Genomic DNA, 26,499 nt, shown 5'->3' with positions numbered 1-26,499 from the left:
GATTATGTAGGGTAAGCACATATAACTAGACAACCATGAAATGTGTATTACATGCTGGCTTCCAAGAGCTCATGGGGCCTCTTCCTCCATTTCCCAAAGTGTTTGAAGGAGAACCAAAGGAAAATGCTTAGAAAGGAACACTTTCACCATAGACAGTGCAAAACAAAGACCTTCCAATGGGTTCTTTTTTGTGCTTCTCTTGAATAGTTTTGTTCCAACTGGGGCTGGATGGAAAGACCACTCTGAACCAAGAAAGCTACTTTCAAAGTGCACAAGGCATGGGACGTGCTGGAGTATCAGTGATGGGTTTGCAGCTGTTGGCCCAAAACCAAGCATGTGACACTCTAAAAATGTTCAGATCCTGACAGTGCAATTCATGTCACTTCTCCTGCGTGTTCCTCAAACAGGAAAATTCTCTATCACAGCTAGAGAGAGAAAAGCTTCTTCCTTATCCTATTAACACAATCTGTGCCATAGTAATTTGTAGAGGCTCTGCTGTGACTGATATTGTACCTGTATAAATGTACTGCACAACCTTGCCCTTCTATAGCAGTTTTCAACGGAGGACATCAAGACACTCGGTGATGGAAGGAAATGTCTTTTGTTTTGCAAGTGGAGAAACAGTAGCACTTGTGTGACATTACAGCTCAAAGGCTTTTAAAGGAATTTCGTATCCATCATGCCTAACTGTCTGAAAAACTTGGTCTTTAGATCCTAGTGATAGCACTTCCTACCTGCCTGCACAGTTCTTTGCTGACAGAGTGCATTCAGACTGCAGTAACTCCTTTTCTTTTCATTACAGGTAGCTCACTGCTGGTCTACAATACTCCATCCCACACAGAAGCTTCCTCACGTCTTGCCACCAAAGAAGGTCAGCCTTTTTGATTATAAACGTCCTGACTTCCCATGCTCTCACAGTGGTTTTGACTGGGTTGAAACTAGGCTTTTTCCATCATCTCCTTGGCATGAAAGTGTTCTGATCTGCTATGCATGCAGAGCATGGTTAAAATAGAGTTATACACAATATGAAGCATCGTCCGTGCTGAAAATCACACCCCTGCTTGTCCTTGGCAAAAATATCATGGCATAAAACATAGTTCTGTTCTTTTCACATGTGTATTATTGAGTTGATGAGCTGATAGCATATTTTCTGTTCTTTATGTGAAGCACTTTGAAACCTCAGGTATGCAGCAAGGGCTGAGACACTATTTTTCTCTGAGTAAGCTCATAGTGGGAAGGATAAAATTTTCTCATGCTAAATCCCATTATAAAGTAAAGGCCACTCAGGTCTTCCAAAACCCATTCATAAATCTGCCAGCCAGTTCCCAGCAGCAAGGAAGACCAAAGTGTGCCTTTCTGACACTTTCATTTTGGAACATTTGGGTTTTCTTTTTCAAATAACCCCAACTTTTTACTCTATTACAAGTTCTGATCCCGTAGGTAGAGCTGAGAAACCCTGAAGTTTTAAAGTTAATTTATGTTTGTGTATCCTTCAGTCAGGTTTTTCAGGTTTTCCTCTGCAGCTACAGTCCTTGTCCTTATTTTTAATGAAAAACTGGATTCTCAGTCATGCTAAAATTATGAGAGTTGGTGTGAGGGGCATGATGCACATCCCTCACCTACATAAGACACTAAGTCACAGTTGGACTGATGAATTGCTTAAGGCCAAATAGGGTGTTAAAGACCAAGAATCAAGTCCTGTGTTCTGTAACATACTGTGTAGGACTGGGAGCCTTGAGTTTTGGTCTTCCTTTCCCTTCTGCTAACTGCGGGAACATTGGCTTCATTCACTAAACCATGTTCAGCTCCTCCATTTGAGAAGCTTCTGGGACAAGTGTGAAATCCCAAGGCTGCCATATGAGATAAGCCACCTAGAAGCAGTCTGCTCTTGTGCCAAGGCAGCTTCCTCATCTCATATATAAACATTTCTATGCTTTCCAGAGCATGGCTTCATTGATGAGCCACGAGTTTGCATTTCAAAGAATAGTGGGGAAAGGCAGAAAGTCTTTTATTGAAGTAGCTGGAGAGAGCCAGCACTTCTTTCTCATTGCACCACGCTATGTTTCATCCCCAACATCTGTCTTGGACTCTGGGCACAATATCAGCACTGGTTTTTAGAGCAGCTTCTTTTGTGCAGCATGTAACTACCCACTTGAGCTGTCTGTTCCATGGCATGCTGTTCTCTCTTCATGAGACAGGCATTAGTTGATAAAACATTGTACATTACAGAGACAAAACTGTTGAGGCTTTTCTGTGCCTGACTCCTTTGATGTTAAGAGTCATCTATTTAAAATTACTAAGAGCTAGGCTGGGTTCTATTTGAATAGAGCAGACACACATGCACGTGTTCCTCCCCAGTTCCCCCCAAAACAGATATGGACACATCCAAGACTGTGCTCTTTCTGTCTCAGGCCAGGTGGTTGCTAAAAATAAAGGGAAGAAGCTGTGATTTTTTTATTCAAGAGAAATGCTCTGTGTAAAATTGCACTCCTCTGGATTTCCTGTACCCGTTATCTCTGCAAGTTGGGCCTAGAGACACTCAGGGAGAAAGAAAAATGTTCCTCCCCCTCTATTTTTACTACCCTCAAGTGTGTTTCCTTACTGCAGCTGACAGCAGTTTGCATTTGATTTCTGTCAGCCAGGCGTTTTTAACTTTACATGGTACTTTCATCATGTGTCAATAAAGGACAAAACACACCCACGGGACAGTCAAATGAAAGTTAAGAACTTGCATAGAAATGTTGAAATTCACCTATTCCTTTTCCAGTTCTTCCTGCAATGAGAAATGTCCTCTGCATTCACTCATGGTCTAGAGAAACCATCCCACTTCAACCTCCCGCAACCTATTCGTGCTCCAAATCTTATTTGTGAGATAAGGCGACAGGATAAGAGACATGTGAACATGACAGGCTGACAGATAAGGAATTGGGGGAACAGAGTGAAGCGTCTTGCCCAACATCACAGAAGAAACTCGTGATGGACGTAAAACTGGTCTTAGAATTCCTCAGCCTTTGTCTAGTCTGTTAAGCAACAAGATTTTTCTTGCTTCTTTTTAGGGCTTTTTAATGGGCTCGGTTCAAGATGATGATATTCTTTTGGAAAAGGAATTTCAGCTTAAAAAATAATGATTTTTGGTTTTAATAAGTATTTTCTGTCTTCCTAACTTCTCAAAAGAGAAAACATTTTTCTTAACGTTAATGCATCTTGAATCTACTGTAAACATTTCTTCTCTCTATGCCTGTGAATGAAACCAGAGAAATAACCTTTTTCCATCCACCTTCCCCTGAGGATTCCAAAGCAGCGGGAGGAGGTGATGAAATAGTACAATGCATGTCAGAGATAGGGAAAAAATACTGTTTTCTTCACTCCTCCAGTAATTCTTTTTGCACGTTCTCGAAGATCACACAGCTGATGCAAATAACCTGCTTGTGCAAATTCCAGGCGTGCTCTTTGCATACGCTTCCACTAGGCTTTAGACCGCATATTCCATCCGCATACTGTAAAAAGGAACCTACGTGGCGAAAAACTGCTTTCATAGCAGAAACAGATACTGTAAACTTACACAGCTGGTGCACGAAGGATCAGATAGGTAGAAACCTCAGGGTGTTCAAAGGACTCTTGCTGCCTGAGCTTCTTTGCTTCTGAGCCTCATAAACACTCAAAAGTATGGTATTTAGCGTCATTGGTACAAATTGTCTTCAGCTGCCTCTGAGAAAGAAATTGCTCTAATGAAAATCACCAGGATTTTTTTTGGCTGGGGAACCATTTTCTGGGCAATGAAACAAGGTCGCTCTCGTTGCTGAATGGAAAGATTTGTGTCCTGCTCCCAGCGCTCCACTGCCGAGATGGTCGGTTTCATTTTCCATCACTGTTTGGAGCAATGACTGACCTACTGTAGGTACTGGAGACATGCGAGAAGAATCTGAGCCCACATGGTCTGCCCAAGTCCAGGGGGATCTTAAATTGCTCGCCTATAGAATGGTGTCATTTAAGTAGGTTTCCATAGGGAAATGGAAAGTATATTCACATACAACTACATTTAGGGGGCCAAAGTGCTGTGTCCCGCATGGCTGTGAGCATTCTGGCCTCAATCCAAGGCATTTTTAAAGTCCATGCTTACTTTTAAGTATGTTGGGGTCTGCATAACTCCTGCAGCACTGCCCTCCATATGCCAGGCTCAGCCTAAGGCTGAGAAGAGTGGTAAACCAGCACTAACCCAAAGTCTCATAAATCCAACCTAAATTCAAGTAGCACACAGGAAAAACAGATCTGCTACCATCATTTTCAAAGAGGGAGGAAATTTGTATGTGAACACATGAATATGGATGTAGGAAATGAATGCGAAGGATTTAGTCTGTGGCTATCCCCTGTTTATGTTTGCATTATAGAAGTGTTTGTGTGAACAATGAGGATGTTTGGGTATAAGGTGTGTTTGCTTGTAGGTTTTCTTTGGTTGTTGGCAGATTTAAGTAGATAAACACATCGGGGAGCTCTGAAACTTACACAGCGTGGTTTCCTGTGGGTTTGTGCTTGTGAGCCCCTGAGGAAGAGTTTCCTGATGTTGGAGCATTTACTAAGATCTCTTACACAGATTCCCTGGTACCAGGCAAAATATGAGGCCATGCAGCTGCTTTTCCTGCCATCAGGGCCACAATCTCTCTTCTCTTTTCCTTTCAGTTGGTGTAAGCTCTTTAAACCCCATCATCTTGTCAAATTCAGTGACAATTTGGAATGACAGGCTCAAGAATTTGTGGGGGCCTGGAGAAAGAGAGGGGCAAAGCGACCACAGGCACCGTGGTTGCGTAAGCATGGTTCCCATAGGGAAAGAGTCTCAAATTCCCGCATAAAACGCTTCCCTTGAAAAGGCCATTTTTCAGGTGGGAAAAATACTGACCAGCTCCAGCGAATCCTTCTTTCGAGTGTGTCAGCAAGGCCTCGTGCTCGCAGCAAAGGTTGCAAACCCTGCGGTCTCGGCGGTGGCAGAGGAAAAGCAGCCGCGGCTTTGTGCCCTCTCCACTGTCTGTACAGGCTGAAACATTCGTCAACGATATTTGTGTGCCTGGTGATGAAATAGCCCGGTTTTAGCTCCGCAGCAGAAAAAGGGGAGGCTTTTTTGGTGCTTCAACTGTGTGGCTAACCCAGGGATTTATGATTTCAGGAGAGACAGTAGCAAGCGCTCCTCTCGGATTTTTCCTTTTTCCCTTTCTTTTTTTTTTCTAATTGTTTTCCTTTGAAATTCCAGAGTTAGTGTTTTGTCTGCTTTCTCCCTGACCCTCTTCGGAGGCAGGCGTGTGTTTTTTCACCAGAAAAACTGGGAACAAAGAATCGTTGTCTTTAAGCTGTAGCAGGCAGGAAACCCAACTCACAAGGGATCACCCTGAGCCAGCGCTGTCCCAGAGTAGACTCCAGTTCTCTGAATTCAACCTGACAGCTTGTCTGGAGCACTTTCTAAGTAACCATTATCCTTCCTTTTCTCCCAGCAAAAGAGCTATTATTTTTTTGCCTAGGGTGCACTGCAAGCAATGTTATTGCACATGGAGGGGGGGGTTTGCATGTTTGCTGGGGTGCAGTCCCTCCTGTGAAAAGCTCTTGGAAGTTCTTTGCCTGGTTTACGAAGACAAGAGTAAATTTGTTTCCTGCTAGTGAGTTAAATGGGCAAACTCTGTGCAAAAAGCAACCGTGAGGTCTGCGCATGTGTCTCTTCCCTTCCCTTTTCTCTTTGCGTGTATTGCTGCATCTAGCTTTTTGCTGCAGGAATACTTCTGCAATTTGAGTGGTTTGGAGCGCCAGCACATTAACTGGATGGCTTTATCTCCCTGCATGCTGTGGGGGTGAAATATGCCCAGTGCTGTTTGTGCGCAACCTGTATGTGTTTGGGATGGATGTGTATATAGATCCATGTGTGAAGGGTGCTCAGAAACGTGCCTTTCATACTGTGCAGTTGTCTGTGTTTTTACACAGTAACATGCCAGCGTATGGCTGTTCATGCCTGCAACTTGGCATAACATGTATGTTAACTGGCAAGAGACTGCTGCTCTGGGAGGGATTCTTAGGACACATACTTCATGCACTGTGCGTTGGGACTTCTGCTGCTGCTATTAAGAAAAGCCACAACAACAACATCATTCTCATTGCTTCCTCTGGTCCTGTATAACGTGTCTTTGTCAGTGCTGCAGAGGGTGAGGCAGGCGGGGATCAGGAAGTTCCAGCTGGGGGTGTTTTTCTACCCACACTGGCACAACTGGGGGCTGCCTCCTGTGCCTCAAAGCAAACAGGGAGCGAGTCCAGATTTCAGGGGCCAGAGTTCTTGAGTCTTGAGAGGGGAGCAGAGCTCCAGGCTCTAGACTTGCAGAGCCCCTTCGTGTCACCCTGCCAGGATAAAGCTAGCAAGGGAGAGGGATCACAGATCCCAAGCCGGATCCCTGTGACCTGCCGCAGAAGGGACTTCCCTATGTGCAAGCAGAATGGAAGTCCTTTGAAAGTCCTGAATCCTGGTTCTGTGCATGCGCTAAGCTCCAGATCCTTGTGGCTTCAATCTAACGCTGAATCTAGTATTGGAATTATATTGAAAGCTTTTGATCACTCTGATCTATGTTTCTCTAAGGACAGCAATGCATAACTGGGCTCTCAGCTACTTTCAGAGATTCCCCAAGTGAAATTTGTTCTTCATGCCCATGTTCTGCCACAGGTTTCTTGGTAAAACCAGCAGTCAGTCCCTTCTCACTTGGTTTGGATTGACTTCAGGTCAAAACCCAATGTTGTTCCAAGTCTGGACTTTGTGCCAGTTACCTGTAGAGCAGTTTAATAACAATGTAGAGATGTTTGAGAATATTGTTGTTAGTTTTGAAATAATGGAATAGTCTGATCATGTAGAATGGGAGTTATATTGAAATTCTGCACTTAGCGTTTCTTCCTTTTAGTGGAGAGCCCTAGAATTACTTAATTCCACATCTGATCCCTGTGCTGGTGATTCTTTAGTGTAATGTTGTGGTCTTGAAGCAGAAATGAATGAGTTTGGTGCTTGAAGGCACTGCAAAGTTGAGAACAGTCAGAGTAATACTGGCTGTGAGCAGCATACCATGTGGCATATGTGCGAAGTAATTGTTTTAATTAGCAGAAACAGTAAGTTGAAAAGTAATTCACTGCAAAACAAATGATTCTGTGGCTGAGAGTGTGAGGCCGCAGTGTACACAGTTAGGATACAGATGTTAACTTGTACCTGGGTGTGTGCCATAGGGCTAAATGCAGGGGAAGCTGGTTGCTAACTGCCTGACCCACCTCTTTGAAGAGGCCAGAGGACTCCTCATGCTCTGCTTTCTAGTCCTGTTCCACTCTGTCAAACCTCCTACAGACAGATGACAGCATCCAGAGCCTTCACAGCTTTGTGCTAAGGAAAACTGCATCAAAGCGAACCTCTTGCTGCTGACACTGTAAGGATTTGCTCTGTATGTATGGAGCATTTAGTATGTGTACTTGGAGCCAGAGTGAGCTGGGGAAGAACCTCACGGACTCTGCAACTTTAATGTTTGCTGCCATCGTTTAAAACAATGCGTCTAATGTTTCGAGGAGGAGCTGGAGGTGTTTTTGGCTTCCTTGCCCCTCCAGAAACCCACAGTCTAGGTTTGTGCTCTCCAACTGGCTTTAAACACAACCCCACCTCTTCAATGCGATCTCCAGGAGGTTAAACGCCGTGAGTGTGAGGGCTCAGCAGCTTGGCAGACCTTGCTTACATGTTTGCTTTGCAGCAGGAGTGTTTTTTGTTCCCATGCGCCCGCACTGGGGCTCTTCCAGGGTACCAGAATAGTGCCACCACACACAACCTCGCTCCGGGAGAGAAAGCGGTGAGGTCCCATGCCCTTCTTTCTCTCTCCCCCTATAAAGTAGTTGCCGCAAAATAGACCCCAAGTGACCACTTATATTAATCACAAGTCTGGATCCCCCAGGGTACCTGGTTCTGCTTTCCCCATTTAAAGAGGCTAATTTAAATTCCAGCCACCAAGCCAGAATCCTTTCTTTCTACTGAAGCAGAAGGACTCATGGCAAAAACCAGACTGTTCTGCATGGAGAATCCCATGGATCCCATAGCCCTCTTTAGATGGGCAGCCTGTTCCTTTCCCTTACTCTGATTTGCTTCATTTAAATGTGTAAGTAGAAGTCCTGTCTGGAAATACAGCGCCTGTGCTCCCTAACCAAGTAGGATGGGGGTGTTCTGTGTTTCTGGTTTGGGCTTTTTTTCTGTCAGGAGAACTGCAGTCACCCAACCTTTGTTGTTCGTAAATCACCCCAAGATGCTGTGGTAAGGAATCCAGTGGATGATGGCTAAATGACTACAGTCATTACTGTTGGTATTAATCGTCTGAGTTGGCAAGACAGACTTGGTCTGAGGCTGCCAATGCATTTCAAAGGGAAATGGAGGCAGTGTCAGTGAGCAGCCAGACAAGTCACTGAGACTTGGGAAACTTACCTCTATTTCCTTCCTGGCTCTGTCCTCCTGACTCAGGACAAGCCACTTTCCATTCACTGGCTGTCTAATGTCCTTGGAGATATCAGCTCCAGTAGGCATAAATGGGGGGCTCTTCCTATTGCTTAGCAGCTGCCATACTAGGAAATCTAGATGCCTCCACGAGTTTGCTGCATGCGTGTTTCTCCAGACATCCTAGAATCCCAGAATGGTTTGGGTTGGAAGGGACCTTAAAACTCACCCTGTCCCTACCTGCCCTTGTGTAAACATCCTCTATAAAACTGACCTCAGAAAGATGGGGTATGAAAGCTTCTTGGGAGGTTTCAAGCGATGCTCAGCCCTGTGACAGGGCTTCTCCTGAGGGAAATGTGATGGGGATAGCATTTGCAGAGGCTGGGCTCAGTGTTTGGACGCTCCTGTGTTACATGCAGAGTTACATTTCAGGATGCTGTTCGATGTGGACATGCAGTCCCATGGCTATTGTGTTAACCCGGCGTGACACTGCCCATGGGGCTGACAGAGGAGCTAATGTTCAGAGCAGTCACTCTGCACCTTGACAGTGAGCCCCAGCAGCTCATAAAGCAGACAGTGCCTGGCTGGAAAAGAGCTGCTGCTGCCAGTGATGCCACGAATAGGATAAATATGCTAGGCTTTCCTTCCCAGCCTTGCTTATAATTAAGGGCACTATGCCAGCGCAGGCAGCATTTCAAACAAGATTCCCCTATAGCACCTATAGCATTTAGTCCATAAATGACCCAGCCCCAATGCATCCATCCTAGAACAAAAAAGGCCTGACAAATGGGGATATTACCAGCCCAGTGCCCATTGTTCTCCTTCTTATCAAGGCTGGTAGCATAAAATAGTGACTGAATCTGGTTTGACTAATAAAGCTCCTACGGAGAGAGCAGGATGAAGGGGCTGTCAGCACTTAGCGAGCAGCTCAGGAAGCACAGGGACTGTGAGCCTATTGTTCAGCTGGAATCCCCCCCTGGCTTCTCCCCTCCACCTCAAGCTCTCAGATTTATAATTTTTAAGAACTTTCTAAAGCTTATCAGGGAGGCTTTGCTCTCTAATACATCATATCTTAAACACAGATTCCCCAATGGCTTGCTCATTGGACTGCATTCAGGCTGAAAGGCCTGCTAGGCATCTGGGATCATCTTCTCTGTGCTGTGGAAATCTGCTTGGGGATTTTCAGCTTGGTTTCCAAGGGAAGTGAGTCTGTGCGGGTCTGTCCATCTGCCCCCAGCAATACTGGAGCCTGTTAGTCTGTTTAGACTAAATATGATCCAGCGGTATGGTGAACAGGAGCAAAGTAGCACTCAAGCTGTGAGATGGGGAGGGGGTGTCTGTGAAGGTGGGCTGGTGGCTCAGTGGAGCCTGCCTTATCTTCCCAATGGCAGTGCCATGCCTCCCACACTTCCACAGCTCAATGTGCAGCCGTTCTCCTCCTCCACGTCCCACAGTCTCAGTCAGGGGATCCCTGGGATTCGCTCCTTGATTTCTACCCCACATCAAGTCCTTCTGTTGTTGCATCAGACAGCTTGACAAGAAGAGGTTTGGGTAATTTAGTTCATCTCTTGAGCCTTCTCAATGCCCGCTGCTGATCCTGCTAATTTTGCCATGTTCTGAGCTTTTTGTTAGCCTTCTTTCACCACTGTGTTGTTTCTGATTTACATCAAATCACAGAGGAATCAATAGGCTTTGAAAGGGGAGTTGCACAGCAGAGGATGAGAGCTTCCAAATAGCATGGAGGGTGGAGAGGTAGGAGCCAAGGGACATTTGGGGTGAGAAAGCATAGACCAAGGTTAGAAGGGGTCCAGAGACCAATGCTATGCAGTCTGCTTTCTGGGAAAGACATTTCATCTGGGAAAGGCATGTAAAGCCTGAGAAAAGTGCATTTATGCATGTAAATAAATAACATGATATTTAACCTTCTTCCCAGGCGTGCTGTGAGTGTGAATGTTTGCAAAGCTGTGAGATCCTCAGTTGAAAGGTGCTGTGAAAGTGCAAAGCATTATTAATATCCTTTACCTTACTCATAATAGCGTATGCATGCATTCTGGGGAGTTTCTGGACATAAACCAGACAGCTGCAGAATGACATTTCTTGAAAGCATCTATGATTTATTTTCTGCTCTTTAATTCCATTTTGTATTGAGCGCACATTTGTCATAGGACTGTTGTTCCACTGGGCCTTTCAAGTCTGAAACAGGCTTGGGGACCTGATCCTTAGCTGGGATAAATTTACCCTTAACTCCACTGCAGCTATTTGCTGCTTTACACCAGAAGAGGACCTCAGCACAAAGCTTCTTAATTGAATTTCCAAGTTTTGGTGTAAAATCCAAGTGGGTTTAATGGCAGATAAGACTCACCCTGTCACTAACTGTCTGTCTGGAGTTCTATAGGATCCTTTTGAGTCACTGAGTGTCAAGTCTTAGGAATGATGCTGTTTTTGCAGGAACTTGAGTCTGTGGATAGGTTCCTTGGCTCTGCCTTTTCCATTTTGTCTTAGACATGTACAGCTTTAGAGCCTGGGCCTGGAAGCTGGGCGGGCTGCTGTGGTTCTTTCACATTGCACAGCTTTGTGTGAAAACAAAACCAAAATAGCTCAGTGCAGTTGGGCTTTGTTTTTTTGAGAGGGAAACAAAGAGCTGGAAACTCACAGTAGCTGATTGCACACATTCAATAGCTGTGCCTGTATTGCTAACTATCATGTTTAATGATGCTTAGCTAAGCCTCAGCCTAACCGTGTGCTGGGCTGCATCCACAGCAGTGTGAGCAGCAAGTGGAGCTGTTGGAGCATGTCCAGAGGAGGCCACGGAGATGCTCCAAAGGGCTGGAGCAGCTCTGCTCTGGAGCCAGGCTGAGAGAGCTGGGCTGGTTCAGCCTGGAGAAGAGAAGGCTCCTGAAGGGGAGACCTTAGAGCAGCTGGAGAACCACTCTGGATCCTCTAACACCCAAGCAGCCAAAGCAATACATGCCTGATCAGCACAACTGATTGTAATAATGTCACTTGCTGCTAAAAAACTCCTCAGGAGATGCATTTTACACGCTTTCTGTGACACTGTGAGCAAAGCAAGCTCCTCTCCTGTAACAAAGTTTCTCCATCTGGAGGAGGAGGAGGATCATCTGTCCAGATGATGGCCTATTTGTTTGCTCAAAACATGCTGATGCATCTGAATCAACCAGCCCATCGGTAGCAGTGGATTCACTTGGGTCAGTTATCTGACCCAAAAGAATCAGAGAAAATGGAAAATTTTCCATGAGTGCTGCTACTTTTTGGAAAGGATTTTTTTTTCCCCTAATATGAAACGAAGTTTTCTGCTGGAAAATTAATTGCCACCTTTCTTCTGAACAGGATCACTGTGTGAGTGACATTTCCATTAGAATTACCTAATGGTAAAGCTCTTTCCGACTGAGCTAACCAAAATGTACTTTAACATCTTCATCAGTGGCAATTTCTGAAGATTTGCCTTTCTCTCAATGCAGAACTCTTATGGCTTTTTTCCAAATATTTCCCCAAACATTGCTCTAACATCTCTGGTTGTAATACCTTGGAAGGATATCCCAGGGGAGAAATGAAAGTCAAAGACTGACTGCAAAGAGGACATGGGAAAAGCCAGTGGTTACTTCAGACGTCGTCCTTGCTCTCCTGCTTCCTGATAGAGCAGCAGCCCAAGCTCTGTGTGCACTCAGACAAAGTTGGGATTTGCACAACAAGGAAAATGCAAACAGCATCTTATTTATAACAACTGCTGAGGACCGAGCCTGGGGATAAATTCCCCAGCAGCACTCAGCTGCAAGCCCCTTGCCAGCCATGGGAGCAGGGACAGGGCTCACTCTGGAGACAACAGGGCTGGGGCTGCCCATTTTCCTCCTTCAGAGATGTCCCATCGTGGTCTTTGTCCCGGGCTGGAACTGTAGGGGTTTGTTTTTCAGGCTGATCTATTTGCAGCGGGATTTGTGGGTTCTGTAAAAAAAAAAAAACAACAATCAAAATAGAAAACTAAAAAAAAAACCAAGGAAGAAACCAAATGAGGAAAATAAAAATAAAACCAGGCAGATTCCACTAGCTCCATGTTCCCCCATTCCCCTCTCTTCCCTCCTCCTCTTTCTCTCCCTCTCTTCCCCTCCCCTCCCCTCTCCCGGCTCTGTTTTCCTTTTCATGCCAATAACTAGAAGGCTGTAATTTCAAAGCTGCAGCGGCTTTCCCAGCGCCGGGAGGAATGTTCAAGTGCCTGGGATGTTTCTGCAGGGAGCTGCACAGCCCCGCTGCGCTCTGCAGCCCGGCGAACCGGGGCACAAGGCAGTGCTCAGCCCTTCCCAGCAGCATGGGCAGAGGAGCATTAGGAGTGTCAGTCCGGAGGATGTTTTATCCTCTTTCCTTAAAATAGCTGCCTCGTTGTGCACGTCAAGTTTTTGGGTTTTAAAGTTGCCATGTATTTTCTGGAAATAGTTCATCTCAGCTTCCTTTTCTGCCCACGGTCTTCTGTCACCTGGGCACAAGAGAAAGGGCGGCTCCTTTTGGATGGGATGAGTTGCACCCCAAACTCCACTGAGTGGGGTGCAACTCCATGATCAGATGTGTCAGGCTCAGGCATCACCCAAAAAGCTCGTCCCAGACAGAAATGATACGGAAGGAGGAACAGACATTAATGTTAAAGGATTTTATAGAAATGGCTGTGATGTTCTCAACAAGATCTTTGATTTGATAAACCCAAAAGTTTTTGTGTAAAAACATTTGATTAAATCCATTGATTAATTAATTTTTAATTAGATTAATTAAAACAAGAATTTGTATTTCCAAAAAATTATTGGAAAAAGTTCCAACGTGGAAGAAGGTCAGAATTTATACATTTAAAAAATCCAAGTTTCTGTTCAAAACATGGGTGTAAACACAATGGAAGGTCAGTTGAAATAAAAGACCGAAGTCACTAAAGGGATTACATACTATTTTCCTTGCCTCGCCTGTGTATTTTCATTTTACAGTGAAATCTTTAATTTCTAGTCAAATCTCTTCATTTTGTAATGCATTTTCAGAAATATCAGCTGTTGAGATTGGAAAACTTTTCCCATCCCAGTTGCTTTTATTCCAATTCAATGTATCTTGGACTTGCCTTGTTCTCTGTTCATTCCTCCTTCTCAGTTCTAGTACACATAAGATCTTTCTCTGTTTTTACAGGCCCTCCTGTTGCGGGGACACAGAATGTGAACAAGACAACAGAACAGCAGCGGCCCCAGCCAGGTAAGTGTTGATTGCATCCTGCTGCATTTGCTAGGTAGTTGGATTTGCACTAGACCGGGGGAATACATGTGTCAAGCAGCACAGCACAGACAGCAGAGCCTGACAGGGAAGTCTCGGAATAATGAGTCACCAGCAACCAAACTGTTTCTGTTTTCCTGCGTTGTCCTTCCCCATTCAAAAGAAACATCCTTGTTTCAGCTGAGTCACGTGCAGTGCCCAGCACGAGCTGCATCTCCTTTGAAGCACCCCAACGTGCTGCACTACAGGTGGGGAAGCAGTCAGGGGCACGGAGCTGCTGATGCTGCACTGGTGGAATGTCTGCTCTTTACCTCCTCACCTCGGCCGCAAGGATGGTCGGTGGAAGTGTCTCCAAACAGAATCAACAGGGCTTCCCCTGCGTCAAAGAAAACCAAATAAGAAAAGCGAACCCTGTTGGGCAGCAAGCAGTGGTGTTTCCTGCTGGTTTCCCAAGGGGCCTTTGAAAAGCTAAATACCACCTTCTCTGCTTTGCACAGCTGCTTTCTATCCCTTCTTTTTTCTTAGGGGGTTGGTTCTTTTGGCATCGATTCAATCCACGAGCAAATGCTATAGATCCAAATCACCAAACTCAGAGAGGAGCAAAGGAGAAGTGTAGAGATTAGGGCTGAGGAGGCCCCTGAAAAAGGGAAAGAATTCATTCCTAATAAATGCATTGTGGGGTTTTCAGGAAACACTCAGCCTCGTTGGAGCCAGTGATCAAAATCGTGTTACTCCCATCTGTCTAATGCCCTGTTTGCTTCGGTAAGGGGGAGTTGGTTGAGCATTGCTTTCCCTCATTTCAGAGGGCAGCAAGCTCAACTGCTAACAAGTGAATTTGCAAATCTCATCTGCTGTTCAGCTCTTTTTATTAGGAGAAATATATTTGCTCCTGATTTGTCACTGTTCTACTATCCCACGCTTCTTTTTTCCCGTTTCATGTTTTCTAGCTGACACATAAGTGTAGGGTATGTCCAAAGAGATTACAGACTTTGAAAGCAGGCAAGTCTGAAAGCGGTGCCAGAAACACTGTGCCATTTGGGATTCCATAAATAATTAGTGGTTGTTTGCTAAAAAAGAAAGAAGGAACAACATCAGGTTCTGTTCCAGGCCCTAGGAGGAGAGACAGTAAGAGTAAAGAAAGAAAATGAACATTCGAACTGGTTTGCAGAATAAGCAACAATGAACTGTTTTTTTCTTTTGGATAAATCAGGTTTTAAAATAGCTTTTATTGGGTCTTCTTTTTTTTAGATCCCTATCAAATCCTGGGGCCCACTAGTAGCCGTCTTGCCAATCCAGGTGAGTTTGCTTTTACATTTCAGACCACCACAATCAAAAGGGTTAGCTACTGGATGAGTAGCTGTTGCTCTCTACCACCGGGGTAGCCATGAGAGACATTGACCATAGCAGCTGTGCTCTCATGAGTGCTTTTGCAAACCTTCTTACAGAAAAGTGAGGAAAGTGGTACAACATCATCTTTGTCAGGACAAAATCACCACCCGGAATGTTCTTACCCAAAACTAGCATTCTCTGAGGAGAGTTTTATGGGGGACTTCAATGCTGGTCTCTCAGATTTGCAGTGCAGGTTAGTTTTTCACTGTCTGCTATGGATTAGCTGAGTGAAAGGCACAAAACACCTCTGAAACTCACCATGTAATAACTGTCCCTAGAATGTCATCCATAGAAAACTGACTTTAGGTGGTGAGACCTGGAGTGAATGTTGCTTGTACTAAAGAAACTTGTACATGTTGAATGCTGATAAGGAAACTTCCTCATGTGGCTCTTTACTATGGGTATAACCACACCAAATAAAACCAAGAGTCACTTAGTCTGGGGGAGAAATAGTCTTATGTTACGCAGATCACCAACTGGAAAGAAAACTGTAGGTATCCAAAACAATATCCATGGAAAACAGTAAGAAACCAAAGAGTTGGAGTATACTGTGTTAACTGCTCCGTGAAGAGCTTTGCAGAGCAGTATGCTCGGGAAAAAGCCTGTTTATGAATAGCCCCAAGATTTTAAGGCCAAAGGCGACCATTATGAAATCTAATCTGACCTCAAACTCACGAACAGAACAAAGGGTTGACTAACTTGTTTGCTGGGAACAGTTTATCCATTCCTACGTAGGGCTTTCTAAAGCTTGAAGGACCAGTTCCCAGTAAAGATCGAGATAGTCCTTCTGTTTCCTGCCTTTGTCTTTGCTTTTAAGCAGGAAACACAATGTCATTTCCTTTCCTTTTTGGCTTGCTTCTCGCAGGGAGCGGGCAGATCCAACTGTGGCAGTTCCTTCTGGAGTTGCTGTCGGACAGTTCCAACGCCAGCTGTATCACGTGGGAAGGGACCAATGGGGAATTCAAGATGACGGACCCTGATGAAGTGGCGCGGCGCTGGGGAGAACGCAAAAGCAAGCCCAACATGAATTATGACAAGCTGAGCCGAGCCCTCCGATACTACTATGATAAGAACATTATGACCAAAGTGCATGGCAAAAGGTATGCTTACAAATTTGACTTTCATGGCATTGCGCAGGCTCTTCAGCCTCATCCCACTGAATCATCGATGTACAAGTATCCATCAGATCTCTCCTACATGCCGTCTTACCATGCCCATCAGCAGAAGGTGAACTTTGTACCCCCGCACCCCTCTTCTATGCCTGTCACATCATCCAGTTTCTTTGGAGCAGCCTCACCTTATTGGACCTCCCCTGCAGGAAGCATTTACCCAAACCCCAATGTCCCTCGCCATCCCAATGCCCATGTATCACCACACTTGGGCAGCTATTACTAGATGCTTTTATCTTCAAGTGGCCTTTATCAGTCTGGTTGGACCTTTTCTTTACTTCTGGGATTTTTATGGTTTTTTTTGGGGACCCTTAATGGAATATTGTGGCCTTTCTGGGGAAGAATTAAAACTGGATATTGGTTATTCCTGGACCAAACCTTTTACTTTTGTAACTTTGCCTCTTGTGTCTTGAACTGAGAGATGGATGCTTCTTTGGGCCAGTACTCTGCATTTTCTTTGGTTTTTAACGCTTATGTCCTCTGTATGAATTGACTATGAAGATTGTTTGCCATTACCTGGAGCGATTATTAGCTTTTTGATGTGAGAAGTTTTTCAGGATTCAAAGGCTTTTGACGAGACATAGATCCAAGTGTGGGTTGTAGGAAAAGATGACTACATGGGGGTTTTTCTCACTGTGGAGAGGGTAGGAGACTTGACCATTCAGTGGAGGACATTGGGCTGCAGGGGACCGCAACTGGAATCTTAGCTTTAAGGCAGATGAGGATGTTCACCCAACTGGAAATTAAATATATATATATTCGTATATATATATGTACATGTATATTTTAAGAAGTAAAGGGCATTGAAGGAACTTTTCTAGAGTGTACAACTTCATTAGACTGTGTATTAACTCCAGAAACAGCAGCAACCAGAACAAAAAGTAACCTAATGTCAAGCACAGACATTCCTTGAAAGCAAAAGTGAAGGAAAAGAAATGACAGCAGGCCCCTGAGCTCTGCCAGAGCCTTAGGGATCGCTACAAGCTACCGATTCGCGAACGCTGTGCGTTTGTCAGACCGTCATCCAAAGGGTCAACAAATCAGAAGGCAAATTACTGTATAAATTATGCAGAGTTATTTTTTTCCCTATATCTCACAGTTTTAAAAGGAAGAGTAAATAAAACGAGTTGACCTCGGTCACAAATGCAGGTTTGTTGTTTTTTTTTGTTACTGTCAGCTCAGTTGTTTGTGGGTTGGTTTTGTTTTTGTTTTAATGTAATTTGTACATCTTTTCAATCTGTACATTTGGGCTGGAGCTTTGTACTTTTTGCTAAAAAAAAAATAATAGAAAAGAAAAGAAAAATTAAGACAGGAGTAATGTATCTGTTGGGGAGAGCCTTGGTCCTGCAATTGGATCCATAATGACCCCCAGAGTAGCCAGAAACCTTCCAGATTTCCCTGGGTCTGTCTAGATGAGAGTTTGTTCTTGCGTTGGCCTGTCTGCAAATTAACTCCACTTAGTTTGCATTGAAGTTGATTGAAAGCATGTAGCAGCAACTGTTTAAGTACTTTGGATGATTTTGCACCAAAATCTTAAACTTTGGAAAGATCTTAACCACTTCTTCGATAAAATTATCCAATATTTCTCCTAACATCTTTTGGAAAACTCTCACCAGGGCTTTTCGTTTCCAGTTTAAACATTCAAAACCTCTCAGGCATCTCTAATTTTGCACATGTTAGTTCGATGATCCACAAACGGCCATAAAGAGAAGAGTAAACCACAAGCATTTGTGTTTTAGAACAGATGTCTACAGGGGGGTGAGACTTCCATGTACAACCTATTAGCTCACTTGTATTAACTGGCAAGCAATTAACAGGATCACAAATATCTAGTCTAGACATAACCTCTGGGACTCTGTGTGGGTGCAAGATTTGGTCCATGTGCATCTGATTGCAGGACGGGAGCCTCAAACCAGAACGTTATAGTCTGCTCATAACTTTAAACAGAAGCACTGATGCCATTATTTAACAGAATGGAAAAATCAGATCGAGCTAATCAGTTTAGGTCTTAGTGCTTTCGGGGTGTTTATAAGTAACATTACTGCAATAATCGCAAAATCTAAGTATGAAGAAATTACCCATTGAAATGGGGCTTTTGCTACTATATATATGCAATGTACTTTTTGGATATTAAAATATATATAATTTTGCAAGCTATCTTGGTGTTTTTTTTTAAAAAAAACTGTATTAAGTGTTACAATGAAACTGTTGTATGAGGAGGATGATGTAAAAAAAAAATGTGACAAAATAAATGGTGGTTTTCTTCTCTAAGGCATCATATTGTCCCACTCTCTCCCTCCCCTCTCATACCTGCAGATAAAGCATGATCTTTGCTTCTAAATTAAATTGAGCTAAAAAGGAAAGCAAAGCAGCTTCGTAGTGGTGGCGATCCATCCTTATCACTATGAAACAATATCAACCTCTTAGTCCAGAAAATCCATGTCTCTGGAGCTGGTGTTTGTCAGGCCAAATTCAGTTATTGAAGGGTCTAAATCCAAAACTCAGGCTCCATCTTTTGCCCATGGAGAGAGAGAGGGAGAGACACAAAGTGGTAGAGCAGCCAAAGCTCGAGGAGGTGAAGTGTCTTGCACAAGGACAGTGGCAGGCCCCCGTGATGGGGTCACAGCACTGTGTTGAGAGCCATGACTGCCCCGACAGACATCTCCATCTCTTTGCTCCTTAGAGTGCTCAAGAAGCCACTGACGCAAGGTAGATGTGCAATGCTGAATATATTACCAGCCTGCTGCTCGTGTTTCCCACCTATCCCCAAACCCCAGGGAAAGCCAGTGCTCCAAAGCATTCCTGAGATGGAGTAAGAGGCTGCACAAACAAGCACTGCCAAGGAATCTTCTGATTGTGTATAAAGGTCAAGCAAAGGCACTTCCTGTATTTTTGCAGACGCACGGTGGTCCTGAGAGATAGCTTGATCTTTCTGCCGATTTGATAAACCCTTAGAAACACATAACTGCACAAGCACACCATTTCCTTCCTCCACACACAACCTTTTGTTGCTTCGTTTCTAGTACAATAGCTTTCGCTGGCTTGATTAGCAAGCCTGGGCTCTGAAAAAGAGTGATGTGAGTATGTTCAACCACCAAAGAGCTGTTCCCTTTGTGTACTCAGACATAGTTGCTCCATTTAGTCATTAGAGTGGTTTTTTGCTTATCACTATTGTTTTTACTATAGTGCTATCCAGATTCATTCTGGCTATGCATCATCAATAGAGATATCAACTGGTTTATTTAAACATGGTGTGCCTGCCCAGTTGCCAGGAATAGGAACATCTGAAGACTGGGGTTGCACAGACAGGGTGAAAGGCAGAATCTGCAGGTTATCAGAGTGCAAAGATGTCTTTGTAGGCCAAACTTGGCCAGCAGGATCCTTGGTGAAAAGACTTGAAAACAACCAGTGATTTAAGAAGTGTCTATTCCCAACTTGCAATACCTCAAAGGAGCCCAGACTGAGGTGGAAGGTGATCAGCAGCATCCATAGCACAGGTCCTGTTTCCTTTTAATGCTTCTCTTCAGGGTACTTGGTGGTATGAGTCTTTGCTAGGATTTCTTAATATTCAGCTTTAGATAGAGTTTGCTGCACACAGCAGGCTGCATTCCCATGGAATAAAGAGATCTTGAAGCAAAGAGATCTCACACCAGTGTGCAGACAGCCTCAGACTGGTGAGGCACTTCCCAGGCACCTTTTAGCTCTTTCATAAGATCTTATTATTCCATTCCTCAGGTAAAGGACAAGTAATAACATACAGATGGGAGCAGTGCACCTGTACCCTGATAGCAGCCCGACTTTGCCATCTTTGAAGCTTTAGGGGTGATAACAGGGGCATCTCCCCTCACAACCCACATTTCTGGGACACGCTGAGAGAAAACAAACAAGGAATTTGATGGTATTAATGCTACTTCTTGCTTTTCCCAGGAGGAGCAGGCAGATGGAACTCAAATATTTCAGGCTTAAGTCAGAAAAGTTACCAAACAGATGGCTGGGATCACATGGTTGTGAGCTGTGAGTCAACAGGGATGGCAGAAAACCTTCCTTGCACTGAAGTTCAGAATTCAAACCTCACCAGGAAGCTCAGCTCTCATTGAAATCAGTGGTAATTTAGCTATTAATTTCTAGTGATTGAGTATTCACCCAGTATTTCTGTTCTCCTCCCCAGGCTCAAACAGGGAATGGGATCTAGCTTAAATATGCCAAACTAGAATGAGCTTTACATTTCACCTCCTGTAAACAGGTATTTCCTATAATCCCTGGATGCCAGAACCCATCCTCTAGCAGCTTAACTGCTTTTATATACCTAAGAGTCGTACTCAGAAGGTGAATTTCCAAACAGCTGCAGATATCCAACACGCATCTAATGCAAGGGAGAGGGATTTCCCCATGCCAGGACCTTCCCATTAGTGAAGAGGTGGAAGCATTTGTCATACTGCTGCCCAACAAGCATACTCCAGAACTAATGGGATGTCAACCACATGTAAATTCTGTTGGTGCAAATATTTGATGTGAAACTGGACTGGTCTAGTAATACCTCATGTTATTCTTACCATTCACAATGAGAGTAAATTACTATGCCTGAAGCTTTGTATTAAATATATGTTTAATTAGAGATGAACCCAGCTGCTGTTCCCCACCCCTACCACCAGCAGAAAAGAGCCATTGGTCTGTAAATTCCAGGTTAAAGGAGCCAGCTTTGCTTTGTTGCACTATCAAAATAATAGCTATTTACTTGCTGCTTTGCTGGGCAGATAGAGTATTTTTAATGACCTTTGTGAAATGAGTTTGTTTGCCTTCAGCCTGCTTCCTAACAAAGGATGTTCTCCCACATCAAACTGAGCGTTGCTGCATTTGGTGTTAATTAGAGCTGTAAGGGGACTGGGGTTTATAAATTCACTTCAAAGACCCTATTTGTATACTTTTCATGATACCTAGCATAACATCCATGTTACGATTTGCATCTGTAAAAGCAGAACTCGCTGCAAGTAAAACTCAGACTTTCCCGTTACATTAGAAAAGAACTAGGAGACAACTAAGGTCACAGAAAGAATTCCACACAACACATCATTTACCTTGTGTGTTGTGATTTGTTTCATCTAGAGAGGTAGAAATCCTTGCACGTGTAATGGGGCACTGTGCAAGCAGGTGTGATGGTGACAGTGATTGTTTACACCTAAACAGACCCTTCAATCAGTATAAACAGCTGCAGCAGATAAGCCGGAAGGTTTCTGGGGTAGGCTCTCTTAGAGGAGGGGGTTTAGGTGCACCTTGCTTAGGAGCAGGTAGAAAAGGATAGCAGTAGGTTATTTTCTATTTCAGGTTGTATTGCTGAAGGAGGAAGAATGACCCAGGGCCTCTAGAGGTTTGATGTGCAGCTATTTCAACACAAGAGCTTGCTTCTTCCTTTCCAGGAACTGCTTCAAACTTGTTATTTACTTTGGCTTTTTGTTAACTTGCTGTCTCCTGGAGCTGTAAAGTCTGATGCTGGAGCTACTTTAACTTCCCTGCTGCTGCAAAGCCCGACGTGCAAGCCAAAGGAGTCTCCTCTGCTGCAGGCTGCTCTAGTCACGTCACACCACAAGTGGGGATGAGCAGCTCTTCCAGCTCCTTGGGGAGCACAAGGTGGGTTTTCTAAGTGTCTCTGTGTGGCTGCTGGTTGTGCTCTGGCTGTTGGAAGTGGTACCTGCCACAACCTGAACCCCTCACTCTTAGGTTTTCTGTCATCCCCAAGGCCTGTAGGGCTGATGTACCATAGTGTTAAGCTGAAACAAGTGAGAGGTGGAGGTTCCTATGGAGGGTACAAAACTTTTGGGGGCGGTGTGTGTGTGTGTGCTCCAGCTGCCTGTGTGGGATCTTCACAAAGCCCTGGGCTGTGGTCCCTCCTCTCAGTGTTTTGGAGGAGCAGGGATCAGGGGGCTTTGGGGTTGTTGGCAAAGCTCCTGGCATAGGAGCACAAAGGTATGGATGTGATTTGGGCTTCTAGATACTGTCAAGGGATAAAATGGGTCTACAGCAGTGAATCCTTTGTGTGAGTGTCTGTAGGCTCGGTAATGTACCAGGAACACTTCCAAATCCAAGGGGAGCTTCAGCTGAGCAGATGCTTTTGGGCACTGTTGCAAAGCTAACACAGAGCTGGAGCTCCCAGCTTTCCTTAGGTGGCCCGTGTGGCTGCTTTGGTTAATGCTGGGGAAACTGAGGCTCAAAGCAGAGAGTGATGACTTGCTTGAAGCTACAGAACGGTTGCATATGGAGTACAGGTCTCCCCAGATCCAGCCTTGCTGTTCCTAACTCTCCCCACCTAACTGCAGACTCTGCTGAGGGTGCTTTAGATGTTTACAGCCCCCAACCCTCCACTTCCACATCACCTCTGAATTCACTGCAGCGAGTTTCAGGTCTCCCAACGCTTCTGTGAAGTGGCTAAATACATCCAGCCAGCGGAGCTCATGCCAAAAGCAAGTCACTAAATGCATTAAACTTTGTGTAATAAAACAAGGAACAGCCCCAATAAATCCTGGCTTTTTGCGCTTTCCAGACTGCCATAGCTCTCCCTGTTAACTTCGCCGCCCTACCAAGGGGTGCTGCGTGTGTGGAGCTGGAGCTGTGCAGCTCATGTGGAGGTAAGGGCTGCCATCCAGCGGCAGCAAGGCAGAAGACACTGTAGGGAATCCCCCGCATCCCCCCCCGACAGCACCCCTGCGTGGTCTCTAGCATCCTAACCCGCCTCGGGAGTGGGTTGTCCTAATAGGAGAATGCGGTGACTTTATCCCTGCAGAGCTCGCTTGGGATGCGGTCACCCGGGAGAGCAAGGGTTTTAATGCTTCCCACGCTTAAGTGTGGCTAAAACGAGTTGCAAAGTGTGATTTGTCTCATTTACAGCCTCTCGTTGCTTGTCCACATCCTGCAGCAGGGAGAATGTGATTGTGCAGCAGTGAGTTTGTTCAAGTCCCAAGTTTCCCCTGCAGATGCTTCCACCACAGGAATGTCATTGTGGCCACAGGAGACATGGTGTGTGCTCTAGCAGCCGAGTAGAGAGGCCTTTAGCCTTCCTCACAGACATTATCTGTGTGATTTAGGGCAGGTGATGGAGGTTCCCCAGGCTGCAGTGAGAAGCTGTAGGCACACACTGACCAGAGAGTTTAGGAGCCTCCTCAGCTTCCCCTGTCCCTGCTGCGGCAGGGGCTCTGCTCACATTCCTTGTGCTGTGGTTTCTCCTTGCTTGTGTGGGGAACAGGAATTGGGCCAGCACCATGCCAGCTCGAGGCGGGGGTGAATTTGGGGGGGGGGGGGGGGGGCAAAATAAAAGGGAAGGGGAAATAAAGGCTCTTCCCAGCTGAATTTGCATGAGTCTAACCACATCGGTTTGCTGCTGGGGGAGAGGAAAGAGGATGTGACGCCTCAGCTGCTCTCACTTGTCAGGTCTTTGCATGCTGCTGACTTGTTTATGGGTGAGTAGCTGAGTTTACAAGGAAGTGGGTACATGCAGAAGTTATCCTTGCAGTTGTTGCTGGGAGCTAGTTAGCAGCAGTCCACCACATTCCATCCAACGCAAGTCAGTAGGAGGAGTGGCATTTAGGGGTCTCTTTTCACCAGTTACTACCAAAGGCGGTGTGGATGCAGCTAACTAGCACATGTCAGCTTAGTAAAAGCAGTGACTTTAATTCATGGCCCTTTCTCCAGCAGTCAGCAGGATGTCTTATTCATTTGCCAGCAGGAGGGCAAATCCATTTCAAAATGATTGAAATATTATGCACAGCTTGAATGAATGTTTAAAATAAATACAGTAGAAGAAACAGTTGTTTGTGAAATGAGAAGATAAATTAAGCTTAGTGCAGACACATTAATCCCAAACCCTAGCTGCTTGGCTGACACTTCCACAGCCTTAATCTAGCAGTAAGTACATGGTCTGACTTCTTCTCCTGAAAAAGAGACAGGACTTTCTCTTCAGTCCTCTGCTTTGTATTGGGTAGGCTCTTGGGCCTCCATATTCCATGTGGAAAGGGCTAATTGCTGCTGGGACAGTATGGACAGGCTGGATGGACAGACAAGGAGAACAGAACCCTAACGCTTGAGATGTAGAAAAGGGCTTCGTTTGCCAGTATCGGGTCTGTGGCTCCCTCCAGCCACTTCTGCTCAGCAAGATTAAGTTTATTTTCATCCTCTCAACTGAACTTTCTTTTAATGGCAGCAGGGGTGACAGCCCCCAAAATAGACTTCCTATGGAGTCTGTCCTGAGTGGCACCGTGTGCCGCATGTCTCCCGATAACCCTTTCTCCCTGCCGTGGGCTTTTATCTCTGTGGTGACAAACAACCCTCTCTGGACAGAAAGAGGAAATTCCACTCATTGTTCTCCTGCTGCTGGGCTCTGACTACAGAGCTCTATCTCCTGCCTGGTGCAGGGCTGGCAGGCGTTTCCTGGAGTGACAGTCGGCAGGAGGCTGATGGGAGGGATGAGGGCTTTGTTCCGAGATTCCCAGTTAGGTACCGGTATGATCTTCCCAGCCATGGCCCTGTCAGCTTTGGATCTGACCCCCTCATATCTTCTCTGTTCATGCAATAGCCGGTTCCCCCTCTGTAATGCCAAAACATGTGTAAAAAACACAGTCACCCTTCCTCTACGGTAGGCAGCACAACAGCATTTGAGGCAGGTGCAACTGTCCTGATCGAGTGAGCAGCAGGTACTCATCCTTAGGGTGAGATCAACCATATTCTACTTGAGTTGTGGTAGCACTTAGGACTTCTAGACATGCACTTGTGCTGTAGTGACAGGACAAATGGTTAAAAAGCTGTGTCATGAAGAACTTGGGGGTTTGGGATTTTGAGGTGGCTTTCCAAAGGCAGTGCCTGAATGTGTTGTTTAGGGACCCTTTGAACTCTGGAGGTGTACACCAGCTCTCAGGCAGGCACTGGAGTAGGATTTGTTTGGTTTTTCCACTTAATACTAATATCCCAAACCAGCTTTTCTTAAAAAGAAAATGGGAATCCTTCCGGTCTCCTCACTGCACACCTGGGTTTGACCTTTTAAATGGATTTCCCATTGACTTGCTTTTCTGTACAGTGCAGGTTATCTTTCTGCTTCTATTAAGGGCATCTTGGTGTATCTTTTCTCCTGGCAGTAAGAGGTAACTTGAAATCCTTGCGTCCTGACAGTACTGCTTTCTAGGGAAATCACTCACAGGACAACTGTACAGGAAGCCTAGAAAGGAAACGTAGAGCAGCTTTGGAAGGACTGAGCAGCGTAGTAGCCTTTTGGTTCAGACAAGCCTGCGGCTCTTGAGACTTCATTTCACTTCACTGCTCCCTCCTAGATTTCTACAGATGGCCACTCGCCACTGCTTTGGTGTGCCATTCGGAGTGGAGGATGGCACAACTGCCCTTCCAAGGTACACTGATGGTTGGAAGGGCTCAAATGCTATGGTAGTTGGGACTGTAAAAGTATTTTCCAGTTGACAACGTTAGTTTGCAAGGTTGCAAGACCAGTACCCTTAAAACATGGGTCAGGATCTGTGAATTACCTTGAAGGTGTCAGCTGGTGGTTCAAGCATTCCATAGTTCCAGCCATAGTGCAGCCATTTCTAGTAACTCTCATGTGTGATGAGAACAGAACTCTGTGCTGACCTTTTCATCTGGAGGTGAAGGGTGTAACAGTGACACATGGAAGAGCGGAAAGACTGAGACTGTTGAGAGTTGGCTTTTAAAGTGCTTTAGTGACATAATTGTTCATACCATTGTTTTCTGTACAGTGTAAGTACTTTCTGTCCCATGTTACAGATGCCAAATCTGAGATACTTACTAAAGTGATTTGTTCTGAACCAACAGAAGTTGATAATACACTGGGACTGAGACCTGAAGGCTCTCTGTTCCCAGAGTTTGATTTCCATGCTCACACTATGTTCATCAGCAAAATAACTTTGTCTTGTCATCATTTGACCTGCTCAATTCTCCCCTTCTTATAAAACTGCTCGGTCCAGCAGCTTTTATAAAGGCACTTCCATTTTACCACAGCGTTGGAAGCAGATGAGCTGCATCACGTCACTGGGAAGGGTTCCCCCAAAACCTCTTCCTTTGGTCTGCCACTTGGACTCTCAGCAGAAGAACTAGTTGGAGGGGGGGGAAAAAGGCTGTGAGGAAGTGGAAGCTCACCAGGAAGTTACTGAAGCTTCTTGTTGCATTTGAAACTTTGATGTCAACAATCGTACCCCAAAATGTTCCCTG

General features: G+C 45.0%; 1 protein-coding gene across 4 annotated transcripts in view; it reads left to right on the top strand.

Moving 5' to 3' along the window:
* FLI1 (Fli-1 proto-oncogene, ETS transcription factor) overlaps positions 1-18,441 on the top strand; it is a 79,276-nt gene extending 60,835 nt beyond the window's left edge. For all 4 annotated transcript variants that reach the window (XM_057425979.1, XM_057425978.1, XM_057425981.1 and 1 more), the window contains 4 exons: positions 803-871; positions 13,646-13,708; positions 14,975-15,022; positions 15,981-18,441. In XM_057425979.1, the coding sequence (XP_057281962.1) occupies positions 803-871; positions 13,646-13,708; positions 14,975-15,022; positions 15,981-16,510 (710 nt within the window). In that variant the 3' untranslated portion in view covers positions 16,511-18,441. The remainder of the gene's footprint in view (positions 1-802; positions 872-13,645; positions 13,709-14,974; positions 15,023-15,980) is intronic.
* Positions 18,442-26,499: the final 8,058 nt, after the last annotated feature.

The sequence above is a fragment of the Pezoporus wallicus genome, unplaced genomic scaffold, assembly GCF_028554395.1.
Source record: "Pezoporus wallicus isolate ANWC-B61680 ecotype Strahan unplaced genomic scaffold, APGP_CSIRO_Pwel_v1 contig_8797, whole genome shotgun sequence".
In the NCBI taxonomy this organism is placed as follows: Eukaryota; Metazoa; Chordata; class Aves; order Psittaciformes; family Psittacidae; genus Pezoporus; species Pezoporus wallicus.
Note: the sequence above shows the minus strand (reverse complement) of the source record. Positions and strands in the feature narration are given on the sequence as shown.